General features: G+C 52.2%; 1 protein-coding gene across 1 annotated transcript in view; it reads right to left on the bottom strand.

The window, feature by feature from the left end:
- Nucleotides 1–1,564: 1,564 nt before the first annotated feature.
- The window catches only part of ALPK3 (alpha kinase 3), a gene marked incomplete at its 3' end in the record, with an annotated part of 33,330 nt that continues 10,281 nt past the window's right edge, over nt 1,565–24,613 (bottom strand). The window contains exons 3-14 of the mRNA XM_082005372.1: nt 21,660–21,781; nt 14,025–14,142; nt 11,687–12,713; nt 6,304–8,152; nt 5,336–5,483; nt 3,739–3,866; nt 3,583–3,618; nt 3,182–3,456; nt 2,753–2,841; nt 2,299–2,516; nt 2,050–2,098; nt 1,565–1,886 (exon numbers count right to left, since the gene is read on the bottom strand). Of these exons, the coding sequence (XP_081861498.1) occupies nt 1,565–1,886; nt 2,050–2,098; nt 2,299–2,516; nt 2,753–2,841; nt 3,182–3,456; nt 3,583–3,618; nt 3,739–3,866; nt 5,336–5,483; nt 6,304–8,152; nt 11,687–12,713; nt 14,025–14,142; nt 21,660–21,781 (4,381 nt within the window). The remainder of the gene's footprint in view (nt 1,887–2,049; nt 2,099–2,298; nt 2,517–2,752; nt 2,842–3,181; nt 3,457–3,582; nt 3,619–3,738; nt 3,867–5,335; nt 5,484–6,303; nt 8,153–11,686; nt 12,714–14,024; nt 14,143–21,659; nt 21,782–24,613) is intronic.

Raw genomic sequence — 24,613 nt, 5'->3', positions numbered from 1 at the left:
ACGTTTCCTTCCCCTGAATGCAAAGGCATCCCATCCTGCCATGCCTGGGTGCATCTTTTCCGCAGGGACCACAGTGTCAGGGAAGAGGCCAGTCCTTCTCGCTTTATTGCACTCGAGAGCACCCATTCGCCAACGCGGCCACGTTATGTACATCATTATTTTACAATGACCCAACAACAAAGCACCAGGACCACAGAGCATGCCACACTCCCAGCCCGGTCCCCTTCTGCATCTGCCAGGCTGCGCCGAGGCACTGTTTCGGACACCACCATGTGGGGTGACATTGCTGGTGCCCAGCGCCTTCCTCCAAAGCCGTAGGGAAGGTGATGCTCCGCGGCAAGACAAAGCGGGCAGCGCCGGGGATCTTTGCAAGCCCTGCTGCCCGCTGCCACGCTCCGCCGGCTGCTGCACACCCGAGCGAGCCGAGAGGCACAAGGGAGGCTTGATGCAGCACAGGGTGCTTTACTTGCCAGCATGAGCATCACTGCCTGTCTGCCGCTGCCTCCTGCCATGGCATCCAGAGCGGGTGCTGCTAGCTGCTTACTGGGGTACGCTGTGTACCAAGCAGGGGTCATGCTAAGCAGCCATGACCAGGGCATGCTATGGGGCTGGGCAGGACGTGCAGGGTCTGCATGTGGCAGGTGGGCAAGGAGGGGCGAGGCCTGTCGGCTGGTCACCCACATGTGCCAAAGCGGGGTCTGGTGTGGAGGGGAGGTCTCCCCTGCACCCCGCTCCCGGGTGCCCTGTGTGACGTAGAGCATGCTTACTGTGGTGCTGGCGGGCACCCATAGCAGCACCGCCGCATTCAGCACCCACCAGGCAAGGGGGTGGGAGGCTCACCCTGGGGCGCAGGGGAGGCCGGGAGGGCAGGGGTGCAAAATCCCATCCCCGTGCAGCTGCTGATACCGATGCCAGCGCCGCACTGCAGGACTAGCCCACGCCCCAGAGCCCCACGCTAGAGCTGTAGGAGCCCTGCGTCTCACTGATAAGCCCCTCTGCAGCACAACCTTTTACATCACAGTGTGCCGGGGTAAATGAGACCGTCTGGGCGCTGTCGGGGTTTGCATCCTTGACACAGGGCGCGGTCGCTTTTTGGAGGACACAAAAAGGGACATGAGGTGATGGGAGCCAGGAGGGCAGCCCAGACCCCAGTTTGCTCAGGGGAGCCAGGCAGGGGGCATGGTGCCTGCAAAGCCTGAGGGAGCAGGTCTGACAGCCACGGCCTTAAGGAGGGCAAACAGAGTCAAGAGAGGGAAGCAAGCCCGAGTGTGGAGGGCCACATGGCCCCACAGGCTCCACCACCAGCAGCAGCTCTTGTAAAGAGGTATTGGCGAGGGGGTCTGTGCTGCTGACGGCTTACAGCCCCTCCATGACCCCAGCCGAGCCGCAAACACTAGCACACACCACACAATGCAAGCGCCGCGGGCTGGGGCGGGAGCCGAAGGGAGGGGAGCAGTGGCAGCAGCCGCTGCCGGGGACTCCCTTTCCCAGCCGGGTCGCATGCTGCTTCCAGGCTGCTTGGGCTGGGGTCTGGAGTGGGGGGTCCCAGCTGCAGTGGCTCCAGCTACTGCAGGCGGCCAGACCTGCCGCTCTCTCCTGATCCGGGTTTGGAGGTTGCTGGGGCCTCCCCCGTTTCTGCAGCTCTCCGGGAGCTCTTGGGGCTCACGGCAGCCTTGCGAGTACCCTGGGGACTTGCCAACCCCTTCTTCTGGAGCTGGGGGCTGGACTGGGCAGATTTCCTACCCATGGAGGGGCTCTTGGAGCCCTTGGGCTTGGTCGGCTCCAGTGCCTTCAGGCCCAGGATGTTGCAGTAATGGTTACACTGGTGAGCGGCTGCAAACTGCTCCAGCAGGGAGGGGAAGCAGCTTTCCTTCAGCCCTTGGTACCTGCCAACACAGCCATCCTCAGCCCCTGCTTCGCACCAGGAGACGTCCCGCTGGAGCAGGGAGCCGAGGCCAGAGCCTGGCCACACTCACCACCTTCGCCATGTGGGTGGCGGAGCTGGGGACAGCCAGGGCCACCCTGCACCAGCAGCTCGGGGTCACTCACCCTTTCAGGTTGGTAGCGATCCGCACGTTGGTCATCTTCCAACCCACTCCTGCAATGAAAGGGAGGACAACCAGTCTCTGCCCAGAGAAGGACAGGCACCAGCAACCAAGAGCAGGTCAGTGCCCTGGGAGCTGGGCTCTATGGCACGTGGGGAAAGAGGCAGGAGGGCAAGGCTGGGGCTTTTCCTCCTCCTTTCACAGGCCAGAGGGTGGTGAGGGGCCACGGGAATCAGATGGGAGATCCCTTTACCTTCCATGTCAGTCACGAGGATGTTTCCATTTGTCCACTGGTAGACCCAGTGCTGGAAAGTGCAACATTTGAGCACGACCTCAGAGGTGCCTTGTGCCACCAAGCTGCCATCTCTCTCAGTGACACAGTACTGCTCGCAGGGCCCACCCAGGTCCTCCTCCATCGTGGCATAAGGGATGTTGTTGGCTGGTCGGTAAATCAGGTACAGAGGAATTATCCTGCGTGGGAGTGCACAGACAGGGTCAGCACCAGGCTGGCAAGCTCTCCCACTGCAGCAAGTGGGGATTCACACCACGGTCTGCAACCCTGGCTTTTCCCTTCCTCCCCAATATCACTTCAGTTTGAGGGTTGAAGAAGAGCACACTGCCCTTCGGGGGCACAGGGAACCCTCCCACCATCCCCCGGGATGCTCAGCCAGCATGTCAAGCCAGCAGAGTCACAGCACTTTACTTACTCAGGCACCGCTCCAAAATCAGGGACTGCTCGTGCCTCTGCGGCAAAGATCTTGCAGTACTCGCGGCTGGAGTTCTGGATTTTACATTCCTGGAGATGCAAACCAAAGAGTCAGGGACCCGACCCGTCTTGCACCAATGCCTCCCTGGGACCCCCTGCCTGGCCAGGCATCCCCTGGGACCACTGCCAGTTGTTTCCCTGTCCAAGGTCAAAGGACAAGTGACGGGAAAGCTCCAAGCAGCTCCATGTTGCTCAGAGAGAAGAGCTGAAGCCAAGAATAACAAGGATGTCACCAGCCTGCTGGAACATGGCTTGACCCCTCCAGAGCATTCAAAAAGTGGAAGGAAATAAAGAAAGGGGCGACAGAGCTGGGGACCGTGGCACAGACAGATGGGGAAGGTGTGGGGGAGACAGGCAGAGGATACCCCACCTGGATGGTAATATCGTAGTTCTTCTCGATGAGGCTGTTCTCATTCTTGGTCCCAAAGACAATGAAATTGTGCACTTTGATGATGCAGGTGCAGCCAGACTCAAAGACGGGCTCCAGACCATAGATGGCTCTGGCACGGCAGGCTTTGTGCAGGAAACCAGCGCGCACTTCCACGTCCTCGCTCACCACGCGCCCAAAGAGCTTATCCCCCCAGTAGCCTGCATCAGCCAAACCCTTTGCGAACACCATGGGCGTCATCTCGATCTCCTCTCCAACTGGCAGAGGGAAGAGCTGGTGAGGGGGGACAACGCGGGCACGTCCTGCCCCCGCCACAGAGCTGCCTGCCCCCATGCAGCAAGGGGCAGCAGTTGCAGCTCGTCAGCCTGTGGCCCTTCCCTTACCTTCCATCTCTTCCCGCAAGATAAATCCTGACAGCACTAGAGGAGACAGAAAAAAAAGAGGTATCAAGGTCCTGACAGGATCCCACCCTGCCCCATGCACTTCCACGGCACACCCGGGCAGCTGGGAGAGCTGCCAGGCTGCTGAGGGCTCCTCACCTTCTGGGCTGAGCACAAAATCGGTGAAGTCAGTGCCATACTCATTGCTGATCACGCACCGGTAGACCCCGCAGTCCTTCTGGGACGCCTGCACAACAGCCAAGGCTGCCTGACCCTCGTCGCCAGCGCTGGAAGAAACCGGAGCATGGCCTCAGCCCCATGGGATGTCTGGGGGCACGCAGGAGCCCCATCCACAGGCACTGTGGGTGGGCACCATGCTGCCCTCGGAGGGCTGGAAGAGGGCTACAAAAGAAGCCAGCCCAAGGGCATCCCAGCTGCTACCCTGGCACCTAAAGGCAGCAGGAGTCCTGCCCTGCAGTTCGTACTCACAGAGATGCTCATCTTCCAAGCAGCCCTGCAAAATCTGTCTGGGATTGGGCTACAGACTGATAAAGGTACTTGCCTCTGAGTGTGGCTGGGTCAGGGCTGTCCTTGGGCTAATGGATCCACATCTGGATGGGATGGCTGGAAGCCAAACAGCCACAGGGGTGTCCAGCTTCATTTGCAGCTGTTCACAAGTGAGGGCAGACACCACTCCCCCTCATGCAGCCTCTCCAAGGGACCGGCAAAGCATGAGCTCTCTATCAGCAGGCTGCCGGTCTTCTGAGCCTGCGGCATCAAGCTTTGGGCTGGCAGTTCCTCCAGCTAAGGTGGCAACACCTTGGACAGATGGGTCTCCACAAGAACCAAAGGCCTGTTTTCTGCCCTGCATGGCCAGCATGAACCAGGAAGGGGATGACGGCCCACAGAGGTGAGACCCTCATCCTGAGACCTGCTGGCTGAGAAGGCTCTGCTCTGGTCAGCTAAGAAGGCGATGGCCACTCATGGTCCACTTGCCCCAGTTCAAATATCTGCTATAGGGAGATAGTTTCTGCCCTAGAAGCACCTCCTTCTGCCTGCTCATTATAAAGGAAGCTCATGGACACTCAGAGGCATCAGGCAAATCCTATCCGATGTGGATGACATTGCCACAAAAGTTCACTCGGGCTTGAGAACAAGTTGCTCTCCATAATGTACCCAAAGGAGCATCCAGGATACAAGAAGCCATCCCAGCTGTCCAAACATGCTCTCCCTGTGCAAAGGCAGTGCCAAGGGATAGAGATGGCACGGCCAGAGCTGCTTTTTCCCTGTTGGTGCTCGCCAGTGGTGGTTGCATGGAAGTGCCTGCTCAGGTGCAGTGTGCAGAGCCTCCCAGCACAGCTGCCACCCTCACACGTATCACCTGGGGACCCAGTTTTGCAGTTCACACCCAGCTCAAACTCTGAGATGGGCACAGCACCTTCCCTGCCCTCCCTAGGATTTGGGCTCAGCCCGCGCTCTCCCCAGGGCTCTGCTACTCAAAGCATCAGTCCTTAAGCCAGGCTCCAGAAGGAGCATCAATAGGAGAAATTTGGCAACAATTCCCCATCTGGGCGATCCCTCCCTCCCTGGGCACTGAGAAGATAAAAGTTCACAATGTACCGTGCCATGCAATGAGCTTCCCATGCAGCCTTAGCAGACAGGGCACCTTCACTCCCGTAAACGCAAGGAGCTGGATTTAACACACAAACCCAGGGCTATGCACAAGGACTACAACGAAGTGGAGCTGGCAGGTTACCTCCTTTGTGCTTCTGCTACAGGGATCTCGTCCTTGTACCACATCAGCTTAGAATCACTCAAAATGTTGAAGAACTGGCACCACAGTTTCAGGTTTCCTGATGCGTCAGAAAATTGTTCTGCCCTGATCTTACGGATCACCTGTGGAGCTAAGGACAGGGTATAAAGAGATGGATGGTGAGAAACACAGTGCTGGCTGCAGCTCTGGGGACAAGCCAGCCTACCCCAGTGCTGCTGCTTAGGAATTTGGAGTTGGGTAACACATGTATGTCAGTACAGCCTTGGTATAACATCACCTTCCCAGGGGAGGTCTCAGAGCTCCACTTGGATAAATACAGTGGGATACAAGTGGTACAAATTCATTCAATGGCGCAGCACTGCAATATCTAGTGGGGCTTGGCTAGAGGCAATGTAGAAAATCACTGTGAAATGTTGGAGGAAACATTTATCTGCTGAAGTAGGGTTTTATCAAGGTTGCCCTTACTTTTGCAAGAGTGCTGACTTCTGTGAGGGTATCACCTGGCTCCCGCAAGCACTTCAACACCAGGATTATGCCTTTTCTAATTCAATGCCATACGGGATCAAATTAGCATTGACCATGGAAGTGGAAAAGGACTGTGCATCCCACTGATGCTCACTGGATCCACAACCAGCATGAGGCATGGTGAGGACCAGGACGCACAGACCAAGAACAAGAGCATTATAGGATTCCTCTGGCCAGGGAAGCCCAGGCTGCGGAGACAGCCAGTCTCAGTGCAGCTGTCTCTCGTGCTCCTCTGCCCTCCCTGCGCTAGGGAAGAAGTCTTGGGGCAGACTTTTGGCTTTCACACAGCCAAAGGGCAATGCTGAAACCCCTGCAAAATGCACAAAACTCACGTGGCCCCAGCTGACTATCACTGGCTCAGTTGGCCAGGCTCCCTTTGTAGGCAGCAAGGATACATGCTTCATGGGGATTACCTCTTCCCTTACCTTTAAATGGATTATTTGCCTTCTTGGACTCTGCTGGCTGTGCTTCTGGCTTAGCATCTTCAGGAACCTCGTGGTCACCACTGCTGTCACCTGTGGGCTCCTCATACAGCTTAGGAACCTCCAACGTGGCCATCTTCCTTGTCAGGGTTGGCGAGCGCTGCTCTGCAGGAGGGGAAGGAGCCAGGGCAGGTGACTGCAGCAGGGCTGTGTTCTTCCTGGATTGTCGTGGTGAAACAGTAGGACTCCTCACGTGTCCTGGGCTCTCTGGGGTTGCCTCCTCTTCCTCCCCCACCTGCTTGGATTTTGGCAGGTATATTTTGCGCCGGGCCCCGGAAGCAAGCTCCTCTGGTGTGGCACAAGGTAGCACTGCCAGAGGGTCACCAGGGCTCTCTTTTTCAGGGCTCAGTGGAGGAAAATCGGAAATATTGTTAGGAGGCTGCCTCACTCCTGCTGCCGGCATGCTGCCCACCACAATGGAGGGCACAGAGAGCTGGGTTGGCCCCTCCGCCTCGGGAGTGACCCGGGTACGTCTCTTTGGTGGCACAGGTCTGCAAGCCAGCATCTCCTTACTGGTAACGAATTCCTCGTTAATCATGCCGGTGATGCGTCTGGATGTCCTGGGGGTCAGAGGCAAGTTCTCTGCTGTCTGGAAGAGCTGATTGTTTTGTACCTTTTCCAAAACTCTCCTTGAGGTGCGGGGGCTCAGGCCTGCAATGCCTATCTCTGGGAGCATGACTTCCTCTGCATCGGGCTGTTCCTTGTCCCTGGGCTCAGTGTCTTCTTTCATGGCATCCTTACTGCCATCTGACATTTTTAAAAGCAGCAGCAGATAGTTCTTCAAGGAGGAAACAAGGTTTTTGTGCTGCATCTTCTCCTCCAAAGACATCTCCTGAGGTCTCTCAGGGCTAGGCAGGACCAGCGGTACTTGCGGCTGAACCTCAGCACCTCCTTCAAAAGTGCCTGAAGGTGCTGCCAGCTCCTGGCGCGGAGCTGTGGCTGTTTGCTCTCCTTCCTTCTCCTGAGGTCCCACAGGCACTAGTTTGACACTCTCCCCCCTTAACGTGCTGGCTGAAAACTCCTCTTGCGGAGCAGATCCATCTGCCTTTTTGATTTCCATTTCTCTGCTTGCAGGAGGCAGCAGCTGGGCTCCAGACGGGACCTCTCCTGCTGTGGCCTCCATCCCTGGGGCGTCGTGAGCCACAGGCGGTGCCTCCTGAGCCACCAGCATCCCCGCTGCAGGAGCGGGCAGTGACTCTTCCTTGGCAAGTCGAACTGCAGCAGGAGCTGGTGTTTCAGCCCTCTGATGTCCCAGAGATGTCCCTCCCGCCTCCCCATGTGCAGCCCCAGGAGATGGCTCTGCTGCACCGATCCCTCCTGTCTCTGCACCAGGATGGGTCCTGGATGGCTTTGCTGCTGCCTCTTTGCTCTTCCCATCCTTGACTGCTGTCTGATGTGTGATTTGCTCAAGAGAACTGTTTTCTCCAGGCTCTGGAGGACTCAATTTCTTTAGCAATGGCTCTTCCTCAGCTTGCCTTTTGTCCTCTTGACTTAACAGTCCTTGTTGGCTCTCTCTGCCCTCAAGAGCACAGGAATGTCCTTCTGCCTGCTTCCTAGAGGGAGGGTGCTCCTTGCTGGACTGCACATGGTCTGGAGAATGTGCTGGTGGCTTTGGTAGCTCCTGAGGCCTCAGCCGAGGATTTGTCCTTTTCCCAGCCCCCCTGGTCTCTTGGCAGACAGGCATCTCTTTCCTGAGCTCCTCTAACTTACTTGCTTGCTGACTGGTCTCTACAGTTGGACCAGACACTGGGTGTTTTAGGTCACTAGCAGACTGTTCCACTGTTGCTACAACCTAGCCAAAAAACAGAAAATAGAAAATTAGCATCATTTTACTGCCTGGGTCTGCTCAGTGGTGCTTGTGCTCAATCTGTACCATATGGCACTGCCCAACTTCTGCTTGAACTCTGAGTCTTAACTCGGTATCGCTGATACTCACTCATCCAGGGCCTCCTGGCTTCACCATCATGCCATAGCGGGTCCCGCAGCCCCCTGTCATGCTGCACAAAACGTGTTTTCTTTTAATCAGCTCCAACTCTTCTGCCTTTCAATGCCTTGGTTGTGCACAAAAAGGCAGGAGATCTGCCTCTCTAAAACACTCAATGCCTTTTAATTCAATCTCCTCTGACATGGCACCTTTCCAAGAGCAAAACTTTCTGATTTTCACCAGTCATTGCCGAGACTTTGTATAATTTCCTTGCTCTTTTTTAAGACTCAGTGCTCCCCCCATACTATATCTGCAATCTGTACTCTGAGATGGGGCGATCAGCTTGTCACACACTATCTGGATGAGGCTGCCTGAATGATTTATAGCGAAACTGTACACCGTGACGTTATCTGCGCTATTCAACCATGCTGTTTCTTTGACATTCGGGAAGCTCAAATGTTTCCAACTGCAGCTGCACACCAGAAGACGTTTCAGCAAGCTGCCCACTGCGACGGCTGAGCTTTAACCCGAGGAGATCTGGCGAAATCCTCCAGCCAAGGGGCACTATCTATTTTTGTAAGATAAGGCTCAGTGGAGGCAGCGATACTGCTGATACACGCTGTGCCCGGCTGATGCTCAGCTAGCAACATCAGGACAATCGCACGGGAACAAGGCGTGCACACAAAAGGTTCCCCTTCCATCCCAGAGGATCTGCTGCTAAGGATTTTCTCCTGAGGTCTCCGACTTGAGCTTTAAGCCTCCAGAATGAGGTCCATTGGAAAGGAGGGCTGTGGCACTTAGCCCTTCTATTTTGTGCCACTTCGGCTTCGTTTCAATGCTTGGAAAAAACAGGAAAGATAATGCTGGTCTCCCAGCAAGCCCTTCACCAAGCAATTGTTATAACAATGTGAATATCAGAGAGCTGGGGTGGGAGGAGCAGCACTGGGGGGGCATTCCTGCACGCAAAATTCAAGTCTGCTTCCTTGTTGGACTCCAAAGGATGCCAAAGGCCAGGCAGTTTCTGTCTCCGCACCAAGGGTGTGCAGAAATAGGGCCCCAGTTCACAGGGTTGCGCAGGCACCCCCAAATGCCACATGTCCCTGCTGCTGTCCCCTAGAGCCACGTCCCTAGCCTGCTTCGACAGGCTGAGCGTCACAACACAGAGCATCCCAGTGCTCAGGCTTAAAAGGTTTTATTTTAAGAGACAGGCGGGCTTCATGCACTTAAACCCCCTTGGGGGTATTTGGTCCTCCGTGGACACAGCCCAGTCTAACCGCAGGGCCGGCAGCCCTGGTCCCTCTGCTCGGGGGGCTGAGCAGCGGAGTTCCCAAGGGGGCTGGAGGTGGACCATGGCTGGTCCTTCACGGACGGACGCACAGAGGCAGCTCTACGCAGCAGTGCTGGTCAATGGGGACATCTCTTCGGCTGAAGATGACTCGGGGCTGGCTTGGGGGAATCTTGCTTTATCATTGGTGCACAAACTAAAGCTTATTCAGCAAAGCTTTCTGGGAGCTTTTCAGAAAAGCATCTGTCCTTAGGTAATCATAAAATACTCAAACTAGGGGTATATAAAAGAAATATAATAAAATCATCAGTTTCGAAGTTAGGCAAGAGTGATCAGCAGGCAAATCCAGTTTCTCCTCTGCTCTTGTGCGTGAGGATGTTCAGAGCACGGCTACAGTCTGGCATTGTGCAAAGCCCTTCTGCTATGAATAAATCCAGCTCAAAAGAGAAGTTCTGAGCATGCGGCCCAGCTAGGTCCCAAGGCCAGGAAAACACTCATGCTACGACCCTGTCTTGTTTAAGGGAAGGATCAAAAAAGAAAAAGACAAGCAACCCGTGTCCGGGGAGTGAAAATATCCTCAAACACGTCTGGAGTCAGCTTTAAAGGGCTTTAAAATAGCTTATTTGGTCACACAAAAGCCTGAGCACTTTCCCCAGCATCACCAACTAGCTGAAGCATTCAAATTCAAATCAAAAGCATTCCCTTTTGTCTGCTCAAAGGCACACCAGCTGACAAGTTACAGGTTTCCCTCTGTGAGTGGGTTTTTGAAGAGGAAAATACCTTGATGCATGTCAAAGGCTCAGGGATGACAGCCCAAGCCTTGCTGCTACACACCAACACTTTCCACCCTCCTTAAGAGCAAGGGGTGTAAAAATGAGCAGAGAGGGAGAAAACAAATTGCTTTGCCATGGGCTCGCACGCACAACAATAATTTCTGCAGCGATATGTGATGCTGATGGGTCAGGTTAACGATGGGCTCAGGGTGCTGCGCTGTGGTGAGGCCAGGACCCAGATGCTCACCTCACTGCATAACACAGCAGGTTCCTCACCAGTAAATGGTGTTCCTACCTATGGCTAAAGAAAGCTAGAAGAGGAAGAAAGGAATTTTTTTTCACTGGAGCACTTGTCAGTCCCACTCTCCGTATCATGGACGTTTCCACATCCTGAAGTATTTGCATCACCTACCAAGGGAGACGTGCTGCATGCGGGGTGCCTCCTCTGATAGCCCTGGTCTGTACTGAAAGCGTGCACCTACCACAGCTCAAACGCCAATTCCTGATGGCACCTGCACATTAGACTGGGAAAACCTTTTACCACAGAAGGGGTCATTAAAGAAAAAAGGGGAAAAAAAAGAAAAGACTGGTAGCTTCCAGTCTAATATTTTCATGGAAAATGCTTCAGGTTAAGTGACAAAAATAGAAGTTGACTGAAAGATGCAGTGAGGGTCAGGAGCAGGTGCTGTGCCCTGGCACTGCATCACCACCACAATGAATCTTGCAACAGAGTTTTTCCAACAGGGAAGAGCCAAAAAATAGCCTAGATCTACTGTATACATGTTGCACTGTAAACAAAATTCAACGCCCTGCCCGGCACAGCTCACGTGGTGTACCTGGCACGCTGTGCTCATTTGCATGGGGGGCTCATTAAACGTCGGCTGAAGCTCCGGCTCATTTGCTAAACCGCACAGATGTCATCAGTCTCGCTGCCTGTCGTATGCACAAGGCATCCACCCCCAACTATAAATAGCCATTCAGTGTTCCCTGCTTAACTGTTTTGGAAACATTTCGCATGAGGTCAGCTGGCCGATTAAACAGGCGGGCTCAGAGCACACCCCAGGCCACCCGGAGACCAGCTGCTCGGCCGGAGGGCCCTGACGTACATCTCGCCACCTCATCTGACATTTATTCAGAGATGGGGTGGAAGCTCTGCTGTCTGGGCACACAAAGTCCAGAAAGCCCTTCTTCCTGGGTGCTTTTGCCAGTGGAGACCTACGAAGCCTCAGCAGCAGATCCCGTGGGGTACACGCAGCCTCCCAGGGCTGGTGCTACAATATGACCGTGTGGCACGAATATTTTCTTGTTGCAACCCCTGCGTTGGCTGCTTTCTGTCCTAGTTACCTCTGGACCGACGGCTTTGTTTCCCTCTGACTTCTGTGCTTGGTGCTGGCCTCCCTGTCCCTTGGATGGCACGTGTTCTGCCTCCGACACCTCCGAGGGCAATGGAGCATCCTCTGTCTGTCTGCTGACTGCCACAGGCTGCAGGGCAGCCTCGCTTGCAGCCTCTTCCTTGGCTCCTGCCTCCTCCTTCCCTGCTGCCGACTTCACTTGCTTATACATCTCTTTCAGAGAGAAGTGCACATTGCCATTGATTTTAGTGTCCTGATTCACAGCTTTCCCAGGTTCTTTGATTTTTGGACTGTTTTCCACTTCTTGATCATTTGCCACCCTCAAATGTGCGTTCCTGCGTAAGGGGACAGGAGGGGCAAACCTTGGATTTGGAGAAGGGTTGGCCCTGTCTCGCCCACTTTCTTCTCGCTTGGAAACTTCCTGCTTTGCTGCTGGAAGAGCCTCCACCTTCTTCTTCTTTTTAGCTGCAGAGTCTTTTGCCATTGGCTTAGTCGCTAGGTCCTCCACCGTCTCGTAGATGTACGTGAGAAAGCTGTTCCCATTCTCCTCCACACTTTCCAAAGAGGCATCTCCATTGGTGGTCACCTCTGCTTTCAAAGGTGCTATCAGTTTGTTTGGAAAGCCCGTCATTGCATTGACTGGCTGCTCCTTTGGCTCAGCAATATTCTCATGTAGTCTGGACTGAGAATCAGCGACGTGCACTTTTGCCGCATCCTCCTTCTCCCATGGAGAGGCTCCTGACCGGAGATTCAGATCCCTGGCCAGCCTCCGCTTTCTCTGGAGCCTATCAGGGCTCATTCCCTGCAACTTCTCCACCTCCACATTTTCTTTCCCTCGTTTCTTTCCCTGTTCTATCTCTCGCAGCTTTTCTTCAGCTTTTCTCTTAATTTTGTCAAACCATTTCTGATGGATTTTGAACTCCGTCATGGTTCCCACTTCCAGCACACCAGAGCAGGACACGATGCCTTTGTTATTTCTAGCTGAGGCCTGGTAAATGCCTGCATCTTCTTCTCGGCACCTGGAAACCAAAAGCTCTGCGTGAGACCTGCCCGTCCTGCCCAGGCACTACCGCTGGGCACACAGGCATGCACGCTCTCCCACTTCTTGCTCCAGAGGAGCCAGAAGATGAAGACGTGGCCCTTGAGGTGCCCACAGCATGTCAGGAGCCTGAGGCTGGCCTCCCTCCCCGGGCTCTGCCTGTTCTCAGATAAGCAAGCTGGACCTTAAATCAGTGCCCAACTCCCCCCTGGGCTGTAACTCTGGTGAGGGCTGTGATGGAGGAGGAAAAGCTAGCACCAGGCTTCCCGACTGTTCTTGGTCACATTCCTCTGCAGGATCTTCTCCTCTCAGCTCTTCACAGCCTACATGACATTTCCGTTCTTCCTCCACTCTACTGCCTTACCAAAGCCTTCCCACCCCGCTTCACAGGCACCAGCACAAGCATGTGCATGCCATCTGTGCTGTCACCCCTCAGGGACGCCTGGCCCATGGAGATCCCTGCTCTTGCGAGAGGTGAGCCAGCCTCTAACGGAAACCTGGAGCGCACCTGCAGTGGCAGAAAAGTCCAGGCTAGAAGCACAAGGATGACAGGACTATCAGCAATACCGATATTCTGCACTTACAGACAGTGCCGCACCTGTCTGACACCCCAAATCCAGGATTTGAGGTGTGACAGGTCTCTATTTGCTGGGGACACGGTGTGCCTGGCTCTCCAGAAACACAGTCCTCGTTTAAAGTTAAAAAGAGGCTGGTAGTCAGGGCTGAATAAAGGAGACCCTTGGCTCCATCAGGCAAGTGCCAAAGCAGCCCTTTCCTTCCCTGACCTCATGGTGAGAGCTAGGAAAGGCCCTTCTGGGACAGGGCTGCAGCCCTTTCCCCTCTTTGTCCTTGCTTAGAACACTCCTGTGAACTGTTTCTGTCCTTGTCCTGCCTGATCCCCTGGACCATCATCCTGGAGGCAGCCAGTGCTTTCCCTTCACTCACTTGCATCCAGCTCTAACACTCAGCTCCTGTCTGCTGCAGCCATAGAACATGCTGCTACCAGCACTGGAAGGCTCCAGAGAGAGGAATTTCTCCCGACCTTCCTCTTGCTTCCGCATGGCAGCTATCCCTGGATGCAGTAATGGATCTCATACTGATGTGACTGGGGAGTCATCAGAGCGAAGAGCTGAAGGGGAAGGGACAGCCGGGAACATCGCAATGGAGAGCAGAATGGGCCAGCACGGGTACTGGGGGGAGATCACTGCTGACAGCCAGCTCCTCCAACTACTGAAAACATGCTCACAGCTCCCATCACCACATCCAACCTCTCTCCAGCTTCTTTACTCACTTGTACAGCTGCAGGGTGTGGCGATTTCCGTGACGGAATATCTCATACTTGGGTAAGCCACAGTAGCGGTCCATCTCTTCATCATCCTTATACCACGTCACCTCTGGCTGCGGGTATCCTGGGGAGGAGACAAATGGTACATCAGGGTGTGAAACATTGCAACCAGTAGAACATCAAGCCTATTCCCGTGCGGACAAGGTATCAACAGCAAAACGAAATGCTCTGGAAGAATAGGATACATGTTATTCTGGGCTCACCACATTCTTTAAATCACACAGCAGAAAAAGTATTTTGAGTGGAAACCTGATGGGCTTATCCAAGTCTTTTATCACTCCTAGGAATAGGGCTATTTTTGAGAAAAAAATCCCAGCACTTCATTCCTGAACAGAGAGGAGTGGATCACACGATCGTCTCCTGTAACACTGGCTGGGACGAGAAGGTGAGCATACTGTCACTTTTATATGAAGAGGCATGATTTGATGAGACTAAGGCTAAGGTTAGAAAACAGGCATTCGCCCCTCCATGGAGCTCACAGCATTTCACTAAGTGTCAGCCTGTAAGCTGATCCAAAAGTTTCCATTGAACAGAAACAACCTTGATTGCATCACAGCCAGCTTAGTGTCCTACAAATGTCACTTGACAACAGATGTCACCTGCCTTTTCAGTAGAATGACATCATGACATGTGTGACTGGCTGGCTAGCAGGCCGGGCACACAGCTACATTCCCCGCCACCAACAGCAGTGGTCGATCAGCAATGAGTGCCCTACATGGACCAGTGCTAGCCACAGCCCTCATCTCCCACCAGCAGCAGCTCTAGCTCAGAATAAGAGCAGTTTTCAGGTGAAAACTGCTCAAGCCAGTGGCCAAAGTTGGTTTCCGCACTTCACATGGGGCTCCCGGCACAGCCAAGCTGACCCTAAGGGCATGGAATAAAAGTTTCAATGATCACGTCACGCCTCCGCTTAAGTCAATGTGCTCAACAGTTGTTCGAAGCCCTAAGGTAGACACCCGAAGCTTATCTCCTGCAAATGCCCCTGCTGGCTTTCTGTGCTGCTGAAGCGAAGGAGTCCAGCACGCTGCTTACCTCCACCAGTCCCCAAGGGTCTCCCCACCAGGCCCCAGCACCCCCAAATACAGTGGGGGGTCAGGTCTCATGGACAGCCCTGGCACGGGGCCAGTGAGGGCTCTCCAGGAATATCCAAAGCATCCAGAGTCAACGGCTCTGAAGCAGAGAGAAGGCAGGGACAGGGCACTACCTACCTATCCTGGATACTTCCTAGCTGCCAATCTACATCTTTCAGGGCTGACCAGGACATCTCCAGGGTGAGGAGCCTCCTACTTGCACCAGCCAGAGATGCTGGCAGCCTGTAGCAATGCCCGAGCTCAGCTTACGCCTGCTCCCATGAAGGTCCCATAGCGGGAGTGAAAGACCAGGAGCAGACTCAACAGCAGGAATTCACCCTGGTTTTGGCCGATTCAAAATGCCTTTGACCAGAAAAGCAGCATACGCCAAATCTCCTCCTCATGTACTGCTTGGTTCCCCCCACCCTGTCCCCATCCCTTGCTTTTTGGGGGTCCCCAGTGTTCTCTGGCCCCTCAAGGGACTTAGCCCACTGGAACCAGACAGGGTCAGGGAAATGGTGTCAGGAGAGTTTTCCTTGAACAACAGCCATCCCCATAGCCCAGATACCCCTGCAGACCAGATTTTGCTCTATTATCTTCCTTTTCTCACTGAGGTCTCTTACCCTGCACTGCCCCTGGCATCTGCCCTCTCCATCCTCATTCCCCTCCCACTGCTGCCATCGGCAGCTTTGGCTTTCTGTTGGTTAGTGCCCCATTCCTTCTCTTCTGCAGGAAGCCAACTCATGACTTTCCCCAGAAGCCCTTCCTACAAGGCTCTCCATCCTCCCCTTTGGTCCCTGTCTTACCACAGTCCGCTCTTTGCTGCTGCTCTGGCCCTCCAAACCAGTTTCTGGTTTCATTTAGGGTGAGTGAGCCCTAAACTGCTAACTGGAGGAGGCCAAAAGAGTATCCCAGTGATGGGATCACCAGGGATCAACGCTGCTGCTTATATTTTCCATAAATATTAGCTACTGACTGTACTTGGCAGCAGGACCCTGGGCTGAATGAGCCTGTGTCTGTTTCTTTTTGCTCCAGGGATGACAAACAAAACAATTTTTATACGCAGCTCACAACTTGCCCAGAGAAATCCTACCCTTCCCAAGGGCTGTTCTGCAAGCGAGACCTTCATGAGGCCCCCACAGTTTGTAATGCAGGGAGCTGGCAGGTAGATTAGACCCTGTGAACAGCAATTGCAGCACTTCATTCTGGTAACTGCAAGCGTATCATTTCCGAGAAGCCCTGTGATGTCCCCCCGTGGCCTCTACAGCTGATTCCCATTCCCAGCTGACATCTGCCAGAAAGAGCTGTGATTTCTATAGCTGCACAGTGCCTCAACAAAAGGCTTTTCCTCCTGTTAAGCCTAAACTCCCTTTGACCTGTAGCACCTGTGTGCTTGAGGCTACCTGCTCCCTACCAGGGGCTTCTGCCATACCAGCACACCCCAGGCAAGGAGGGATTAGCCCCTGCTACATGCTCCAGCCTGCAGTGAAAGGGAGCCACAAGCAAGTGCCGGCTGGAAATCCTCAGGCAGAGGGACGCTGAAAGGCTTCCCACCTCCCACGCAGGAACAGTGGCCCCAGCTGCCTGTTCAAACACCAGCCGTCCCTCCCCAGGGGCTGTAACCAGAGCTAAGCAGGGGATGGAGAGATGCCTGTGCAGGGTCAAGGCTCCCTGGCATGCCCTGCGCTCCGCTGGGGAAGGGAGCTGCTGCTGACACTGCAGGCATCCATCTTCCGGCTGCCGAGAGAATAAATTCCCCTGGTCCAGGGGTGGGGGGGGCCAGGCATCACTCACGGCACATCCCCTGCAACCACAACATCCGCAGCTTGCCCAGCTGCCGTGACGGGCCAGTTTCAAGGGTGCCAGTGGGACGGTGCGGCTGAGCTGAGGGCCCCATGGGCGGGCACTGCCACGCTGCAGGGTGCCGGATGCTCACCCTTAGCATAAGCACGTTGCAAGACAGAGAAGCCATTCATAAATCAGGCACTCGCCCTTCCGAAACCTGTCACTCCCGCAGACACCCGGTGCAGCTGGTGCGGAGAGGGATTTGCCAGCAGCTGGTCCCCTGTGTCCACCAGCAAGTGCCCCGCAGCTGCAGACAGAGCGGTGCCGGGCATTCCTGGGGAGGAGGGCAGGCATCCGCTGCACACCTTTGAGCCCAGCAAAAGTTTTTTGGGAAGTGTGTCTTCCAGCAGCATTGCTCCAGCATGATGGCCAGCCACTGCAGGACCCAGGAGACTTTTCTGAGCAAGGATTTTTTCTTCCATGGAGACTGCCAGGTTTAGACCAAACATTCTTTTTCCCAAAGTTGTTAAAGTCTGAGAAGTCTTCAAAGCTTTGGTGACCTTATCCAAAACAGTTCTTCCAAGAGCCATCCAAAATCACCCAGGGAAACTCTGTTTAAAGCAACTTTCTTTTTTTGATTTTTTGAGGTGTGGGTGCGGCGGAGTTAATCTTCTGAAACTTGTGAAGGTGGAAAGAGTTGAGAACAATTACACATAATCTCCATGGTTTTCTGTTTCTGCTCTGTAGAGTGGGGTCTTTAAACAGTTTTAGGAGGAAAAATCATGGTAAGATCTCATCCTTTCTGGCTTTATGGATTTAAACCTCCCTATCACCTGAAGACAAGGAGGTTTCCAGTAATGCTGACAGGAGGGACAGATACTCACTAAGAGCAGTAGTTCCCCATGCCACCAGCCTGCGAGCGGTGCTCATTCTCCATCCCTCTCTTGCCCTGGCTGCCCGAAACCCAGGCATCCTCATCTCCCACCAACCTGCTCTCTGCTCTTGTACTCCCTACCCCATCCCCAAACCCACCTACCCACCGATCTTGCAAGCCCCTGCATTTCTCCAGACATCCTTCATCCAAGCACTTCACTCTTGTCCTTCAAAACACTTCCCTAACAGGGCCACCACGGATGCAACACGTTGAAGCCCTTTATGCTTGTGAAAATCCTCATCCACTAAGCACATGACTGCCTATGCACTTCACCCCAACTCTCTTCCCCAAGCCATGGGCAGAGCCCTTTCCCCTCCGTAGCCCTACAATAAAACCAGACTGTTTCTGGGCACGTTGCTTTGTTCCCATCCCCTCTGGGGACGTGCTACTCAATGCAGTGCACATGCCCACATTGATCGAGCACCTACATAGCATGGGAGAGGTACCAGGCTGGACACTTCCTCAGCACAAGCACTGACCCATGAAGGCAGTGATGAGACCGAGCTCGAGCTGATGATTTGGGCAGTCAGGTCAGAGGGGTTGAACCTGCCTAAGGAGGGGTGAAATGACACTGAAGAGGCAGCTGCACAACAGCAGGCAATACCTGGTACTGACATGTGATGGTCTTGGCTAGATCCAGTCATCACCTCTCCTGGCTGGCCTCATTCCCTAACAAGCAGTCACAGACTCAGGCCCCTTCATCCAAGCCCTGACATTTCATCAGCCAACATCCCTCCTTCCCAGCCAGTGCTGAATATAGATGTAGATATACAGAAATGACTGAAAAGTAAAATCCTTGTAGTAGCACCTCCAATAAGGGACACTCTCTCAAAAGAAGAGCCCAATATCCAATCAGTGGGAAGGATCTTTTATGATCCTTGAGATCCTGAAGTCCAGACTGACCCATCAAGGAAAACACTTGGTGCAGACAAGCACAGTAAATGGAAATATTCTTTCCCCCTTTTTCACAACTCTCAGAGATCAAAGGATGACCTAACTTTCTCTAAAAAAAGAAAACACGTCATAACTGATGCAGGATCTGACCCAAAACAATCAAATCAGACATACTAGGGACACCGGTAGCAGGCAGAAGTACGCAACAGGAGGAAAGGAGGGTTTGTGCAACCACTCAGGAGTATCAGGAAGTCTGCCTCTGCCTGACTTGTTTTTTTCTTGCCTGCACCACCCAGCACACTTTGGAGATTGGCCCTTCAAACATTTGCATCTTGCTGCCTTCCTAGGACAGGCCCAGCAAGTCACTGGTATTCATTGATGTGGGACTACCCTGTAACTCTCATTATTGGTCAAGAAGCAGCAAAAAAACATTAAGATGTTATTGTAGGTCATGTATCCATATTTAGGGCTTGAGAGTCAAAACAGGAGCAGCTGACAGTCTGCCCTTTGCCTTCTGCAAGTCTATGAACCACAGTGTCCCTGGACTCCAGCCACAGCAATGGGACTGAGCTGGTTCCACTCTGGTCACTGGCCAGCGATGCAACCACCACTTCCTTTCTCCCCGTAATGTCTCCCAGCTGAATGTAAACATCATGGCAGGGGGAGGTATCTATCTTAACTACTGATGGCACTGCAGTCAGAGTTCGCTTTCCACCTCATGAACCTCTCTCCTAAAGAGGTCCTGAGCTCCTAGCACCGTCCATAGGACCACATGCAAGAGATGACTATATGGCATAGGAGGTCCAGGCTGCTTTTAAGGACGTTTCCATGCAAAGTCACGATTTTGTAGGTTTATTAATGTAAGTGCATACCCAGTCTAGTTTACCAGGTATGAAAATACCGCAATAGGCTACATGCTGAAGATGCTCATTTCACATTTTCCTTCACTTCATCAGAAGATGAGACCAGTATCAGGTCAAGTTTTCAACTTGGTGTAACACACCAGGTTGTGCTACACAGCACCAGCAGGTCGTGCAAAACTGGAAGGCAGCATCCTGCCTACCAAGAACAAGAGTGGACTGCAGGAAGGGCTACAAACTGGACAGAGAGCGTATCTGTCTCTAGACGTTGATACTTTGATTTTTGTACAAGCAGAGGAGATTATTCCTTGGCAGTGTGTCTCCTGCACAATATACAGTGAAGTGTTTCTCTAGCTTTTCCATGAGAGGTGCCGGAAAGGACATGGACATTGCATTTACCAGGCTTCCTTGGTAGGGCTGACCGAATTATCTCTCCTCTCTCGTCTTGAGAGGAAACTGAGCATGCTGGCATCACACATGCAGGGCACTTCCAACCCTGTCAGCCATCCAGTCTAATGGTGAACTAGAGCTCAGATGCACAAATGCATCTCACATCTTGACAAAGCCCACTTGGAGCTGACAGTATCATTTGGACTTTGTAGGCGATGAAGTTTGTTAGAGGGAACTGTCAACCTCAAGGTGCAGTTGGTGAAGACTTAAGCCAGTGAGAGAAGACAGGACTAGGCACTTTAAAAGGGGCAAGAAATCCTGAAAGGGAGAGCAATGCTACCCCATGTCCTTGCAGTAAGCAGTCATGCTCTGGGTCTGCAGCACTGCTACGCTTTCCAGCAAGGGGACGTGGAAGAGAGAATTGTACCTGCTCTTACTCAGAATTTCCTAGCATATCTAAACATCACTAGTTTTCTGACCTCTGACACTCATGGCTTGCAGAATGGCAAGTTCCACGCTACTGCACAATATGTCAAGCTTTTGCTTTTAGAAAACTTTAATTGGGAAAGCTCTTCTAATGAATCACTGAGGGGCATGGCTTGGAGGTATCTTCCTAGAAGCCCACTTTTGCCCTAGAAGCAGGAAGTGGTCTGCTGAAGTTAAGCATCAATAAAATCAACATATGAGTTGTACCCCTGCGAGTTCAGAGTCAGATCTGTAACACAAGTGAGTCCACATGAGAAGAGGCAAGAATTCAAAGTTCTCAGACTGGTTCAACGTTTCCTGGTGCACATCTTATTTACACCACGTTTCTAATGGCAAACTAGATTTCCTGAATCTTAGGAAAGTCTTGGTCCTTGTGACTAAAGCTCACTGGAGATAGCCCCCTCCTTTCCAAAACTTGCAAACTTGTTCAATTTCTCTCACTCAGTAACCTGCCAGAATAACTAACACGTGCAACATCAGGAAAGATCACAGAATCGTAAACAAGTACATACTATGGAAAAAAGAGGTTTCAGAGTCTTTGTATTTAAAAGACAAAAGCTCATCAACAAAGGAGCCACTTGCCTTTACACCAATGCACTGCCATGCCACATCACCACAATGCCCTTTTCCAGCCTCCCCTTCTGCCCTTATTGGCCTAACCCCTTCCTGCCCAAGGTTAGATTTTAGCTCACTGGGCAGAAAATGGCTTTTATTTCAAATGCTGACAAACACAGAAGTTTATCACTGATGCAAATGCAGCCGCACTCTAACCATTTACAGCCAGCAAAGAGAGACAGAGCTGTCCCCAGTATGGTAGCCTTAGTCTTTAAAACTGCACATCCCTGAGTTATGGAGTCCAGGATTAGCAGAGATTAAGACAATAAAATGTAGCTGGCCCAAGCGGTAACCAGCATATTCCATTTTCTGTTCTTATTTTGCCTTGTTTGAAAAGTTGTTATGCCTTTGCCTCTTTACAATCTCAGGTGTTTTTCCCCCCCTAAATTAAAGCTGAAATTATCATGCAATTGCTGAATCTTTACTGGGCAGTCTGACAACAGCAGACTTGTTAACATGTTGCCTTGTTATCACTTGCTCTAGAGTTTAATTAGCGCATGTCCAGCAAGTGAGGCAGGACCAGGTTATTCACTGAAGACACTGTTACCTGTCACTATGCACGTGAATTTAGCATCAGAGTCCTCGGACACAGAACGGGATTTGATAGTGGTTTCAAATAGTGGCTGGGTTTCCTCCGTCAGCTGAGAAATGATTGCGCAGAAGGTGCTCCTGGAAGATTCAAGAAGCATTTCTTAGAGACCAAAGTACTCAAATCAAAGGGTCCCCTTCCTCTCTCATCTCAGAAGCCTGCTTTCTTGTTGCAAATGCCCTCCTTCCCTCCCATCATCCCTACGCTAGGTTGTTCACAAGTCTAGTCCAGTGTAAGGGTATTTGACTGTTTTTTCACGCCTAAGATGACTCTGTCACTTTAAAGTGTCATTTGAGAGACACTCCCTTTGTCTTAACCCTTATGGCTATCAGGGTAATGAATGTCAAGAACCATTTTAGTTCTTGATTACACCAGAACATTTCTTTGATCAGCCAGCAGCTCAAAGCAAGACCCTAACAAAGTCAGCTTCACATTCCCAGTACTGCACCATCAGTGTTTCAAGTGTTGCTCTGGGATTTGACTTTATTTGTGAAGACTTCACATTGTAATTTCAGGCCAAGTGTGAACTGAACATGCCTTCCGAACACAACAGCACTCACTGAAAGCTTTGAATTAAGAAAAGCTGCCCATTGTAGTGACAGCTCACTGAAAGAGACCTTGAGCCTGGCTAGCAGCTTTCTGAGTTCAGGAATTGTATGTGAAGCTGACAGCCATTCCCAGTTTAACTTCTCACTGCTGCAGGTAGGCACTCGCACTACATACCCCAAGAGTTCAGGCACTGACATTGAAGTTCAGGCTGGGACACCCAAATAGCCAGAACTATCCAAATAGGGCAATCTACGAAGCTCAAAAATGGACCTCAGATTCTCCAGTCATTTAATCAATATTCAATGATGGCAATAAATCACCATATTCATACAGCACTGCCAACCCTGTTGGAGCATCACCAAGAGAGGCCCCAGAATATCTGGGCTTTCTTAAAGGAAAGTGATTTAATTCCAAGTTGGGTCTTCATTTGGATAGTGATCTGGGGCTCTTGGGAGGGAAGAGCTGCTTCTTTCATTTTTCCCTCTGCAATTAAAACACTACACGTTTATACTAGGAGAGAAGACCCCAAGGTCTCAAGTGCAAGGATCTTAGGAGAAACAGCAAATACTGCAAGAGAACCAGTAGCTGGCAGCTCTACTTATATAATTTTCAGCAGTGAAAGACATTCCTTAAACAAGTGATCAGCTTATAGAGACATGCAAGAGGTGGAACAAACCCCCAAACCATTCCTGACACAGCTCCACCATGAGCAGAAGGTCTCATAGCACGTGGTGAGGGCTCCACGACGAGGACCCCAGCCTCACAAGCAGCCCCCAGCTTGCAGGCAGGATGCTGGTGCTGCTGCTACTACTCATGCTCTACCTGCTGAGGAAGCAGACTTGTTCAGGAAAACCAAAAATAACCCACATTTAGCATGAACCCAGCAAGGTTAGGTGCACTGGCAGGCTCTGCAGCAGGGACTGAACTGGACACACGGCTGAAGGTGCCAGGATAGCTCCAGCCACAGCAACTGCCTGTTTCATCCACCCAGAAAACTTACCTGGAGGCTGCAGTGCTGTGATTTTCACTCTGGCTTCCTGCTAGAATGGGTTTGTAAGAGATGCAGGAAGATGAATCCCTGAGCGACAAACAACTGGGGTGCAGGAGGAGCCTCATCTAGCTCCCAGGCACTTGGTGTTGGGTAAGGGTTCGGGATAGGGGTAGCTAGGGCTGTTGCAAACTGGACTAATCTACTGCACAAGGGTCATAAGCACTGTCTATCCAAACACATGTGTGGGATGGGGTAAAAAACAGATGCTATAGCTCAGACTTTTTTCTGTGTAAATCAATGGTCCCCAGGAGACTGGTCCTGGCAAGCAACTCTTCACACAACTGCAGGGCCAGGAAAGTGCTGTGAGAGCCAACAGCAGTTTCAGACCAAAGAAACCTTTCCATACTCCAACCCCAGGAGAAAAATCTCCCATTTCCAAACAGCAAGGCAGACAAGGCACTACTGAGGCAGTTACTGGTGGAGTTTTGATGCCCCTTTGATATAGAACCCCAGCTCTAGACCAGTAAATGCCTTTTAGATCCACATAAGGAACTTCCCAAGCATCAAAGAACATTTCTTACCCCAGCAGGAGAGCAACCAGATCAGCATCTTAAAAAAGTGATGAGCACACACATAGTGACACTCGGGACCAAGTTTAATCCCAGTACCATGCCATCGATATCAGCAGGCAACACCAGGAATAAGTCTGGTCCATTCAGTGCAAATCCCAGAGTAAGGTGAACTAACAGCAAAGGCTACTGAATGCTTTAGGAAAGCAGCATCACCAGAAGCTGGGGGCTCCACAGGCACAGCAGATGAATCAGAGGAGACTTGCCCAATGTACACTTGGCAGGAAGCCCTGGAAGGTCTATTTAATCTTTCAAAGATACCATTGTATTAGTCACAGAGGGGGTTTAGAAACTGCAGCACTGTGGGGCGCTCAGCTGACTCACTCCAGCTGCAAGGAGACTTGTCCAATTCAAATTGCTTCCTAAACCACTAACTCGGAGCATTCAAGAAATCTGATACAAGGTGGCAGCCGCTCTTCCTCCAGGCCTTCCTGAAGCTGCATCTCTGTTGCAGAAAAAGCCCTGGAGCAAGAAGACACTCACTTCTCACAAACACTTCAGAGAAGTGTCTTCTCCCCCTGGAAGAGGACACCAGCAATTCAGTAGCCTTTTCACATTAAAGAGGGATTTCCATACAAAGGCAGTCTGCAGGAAAAGGAGATTGGAGAAGTGTACTCCTCTTCATCATGATTTTCTTCTCCTGACTTTTGGTTAGCAATCCCACTGCTATAGGGATGTCCTGGAGAGGCCTTTCCCTCCACTGTCATTCCTCTACCTGCTTCTGCAGCAAACCAGTAATGCCA

This window comes from Phaethon aethereus, assembly GCF_964289735.1.
Source record: "Phaethon aethereus genome assembly, chromosome: 12".
In the NCBI taxonomy this organism is placed as follows: Eukaryota; Metazoa; Chordata; class Aves; order Phaethontiformes; family Phaethontidae; genus Phaethon; species Phaethon aethereus.
This window is presented reverse-complemented; position numbering and strand designations above follow the sequence as displayed.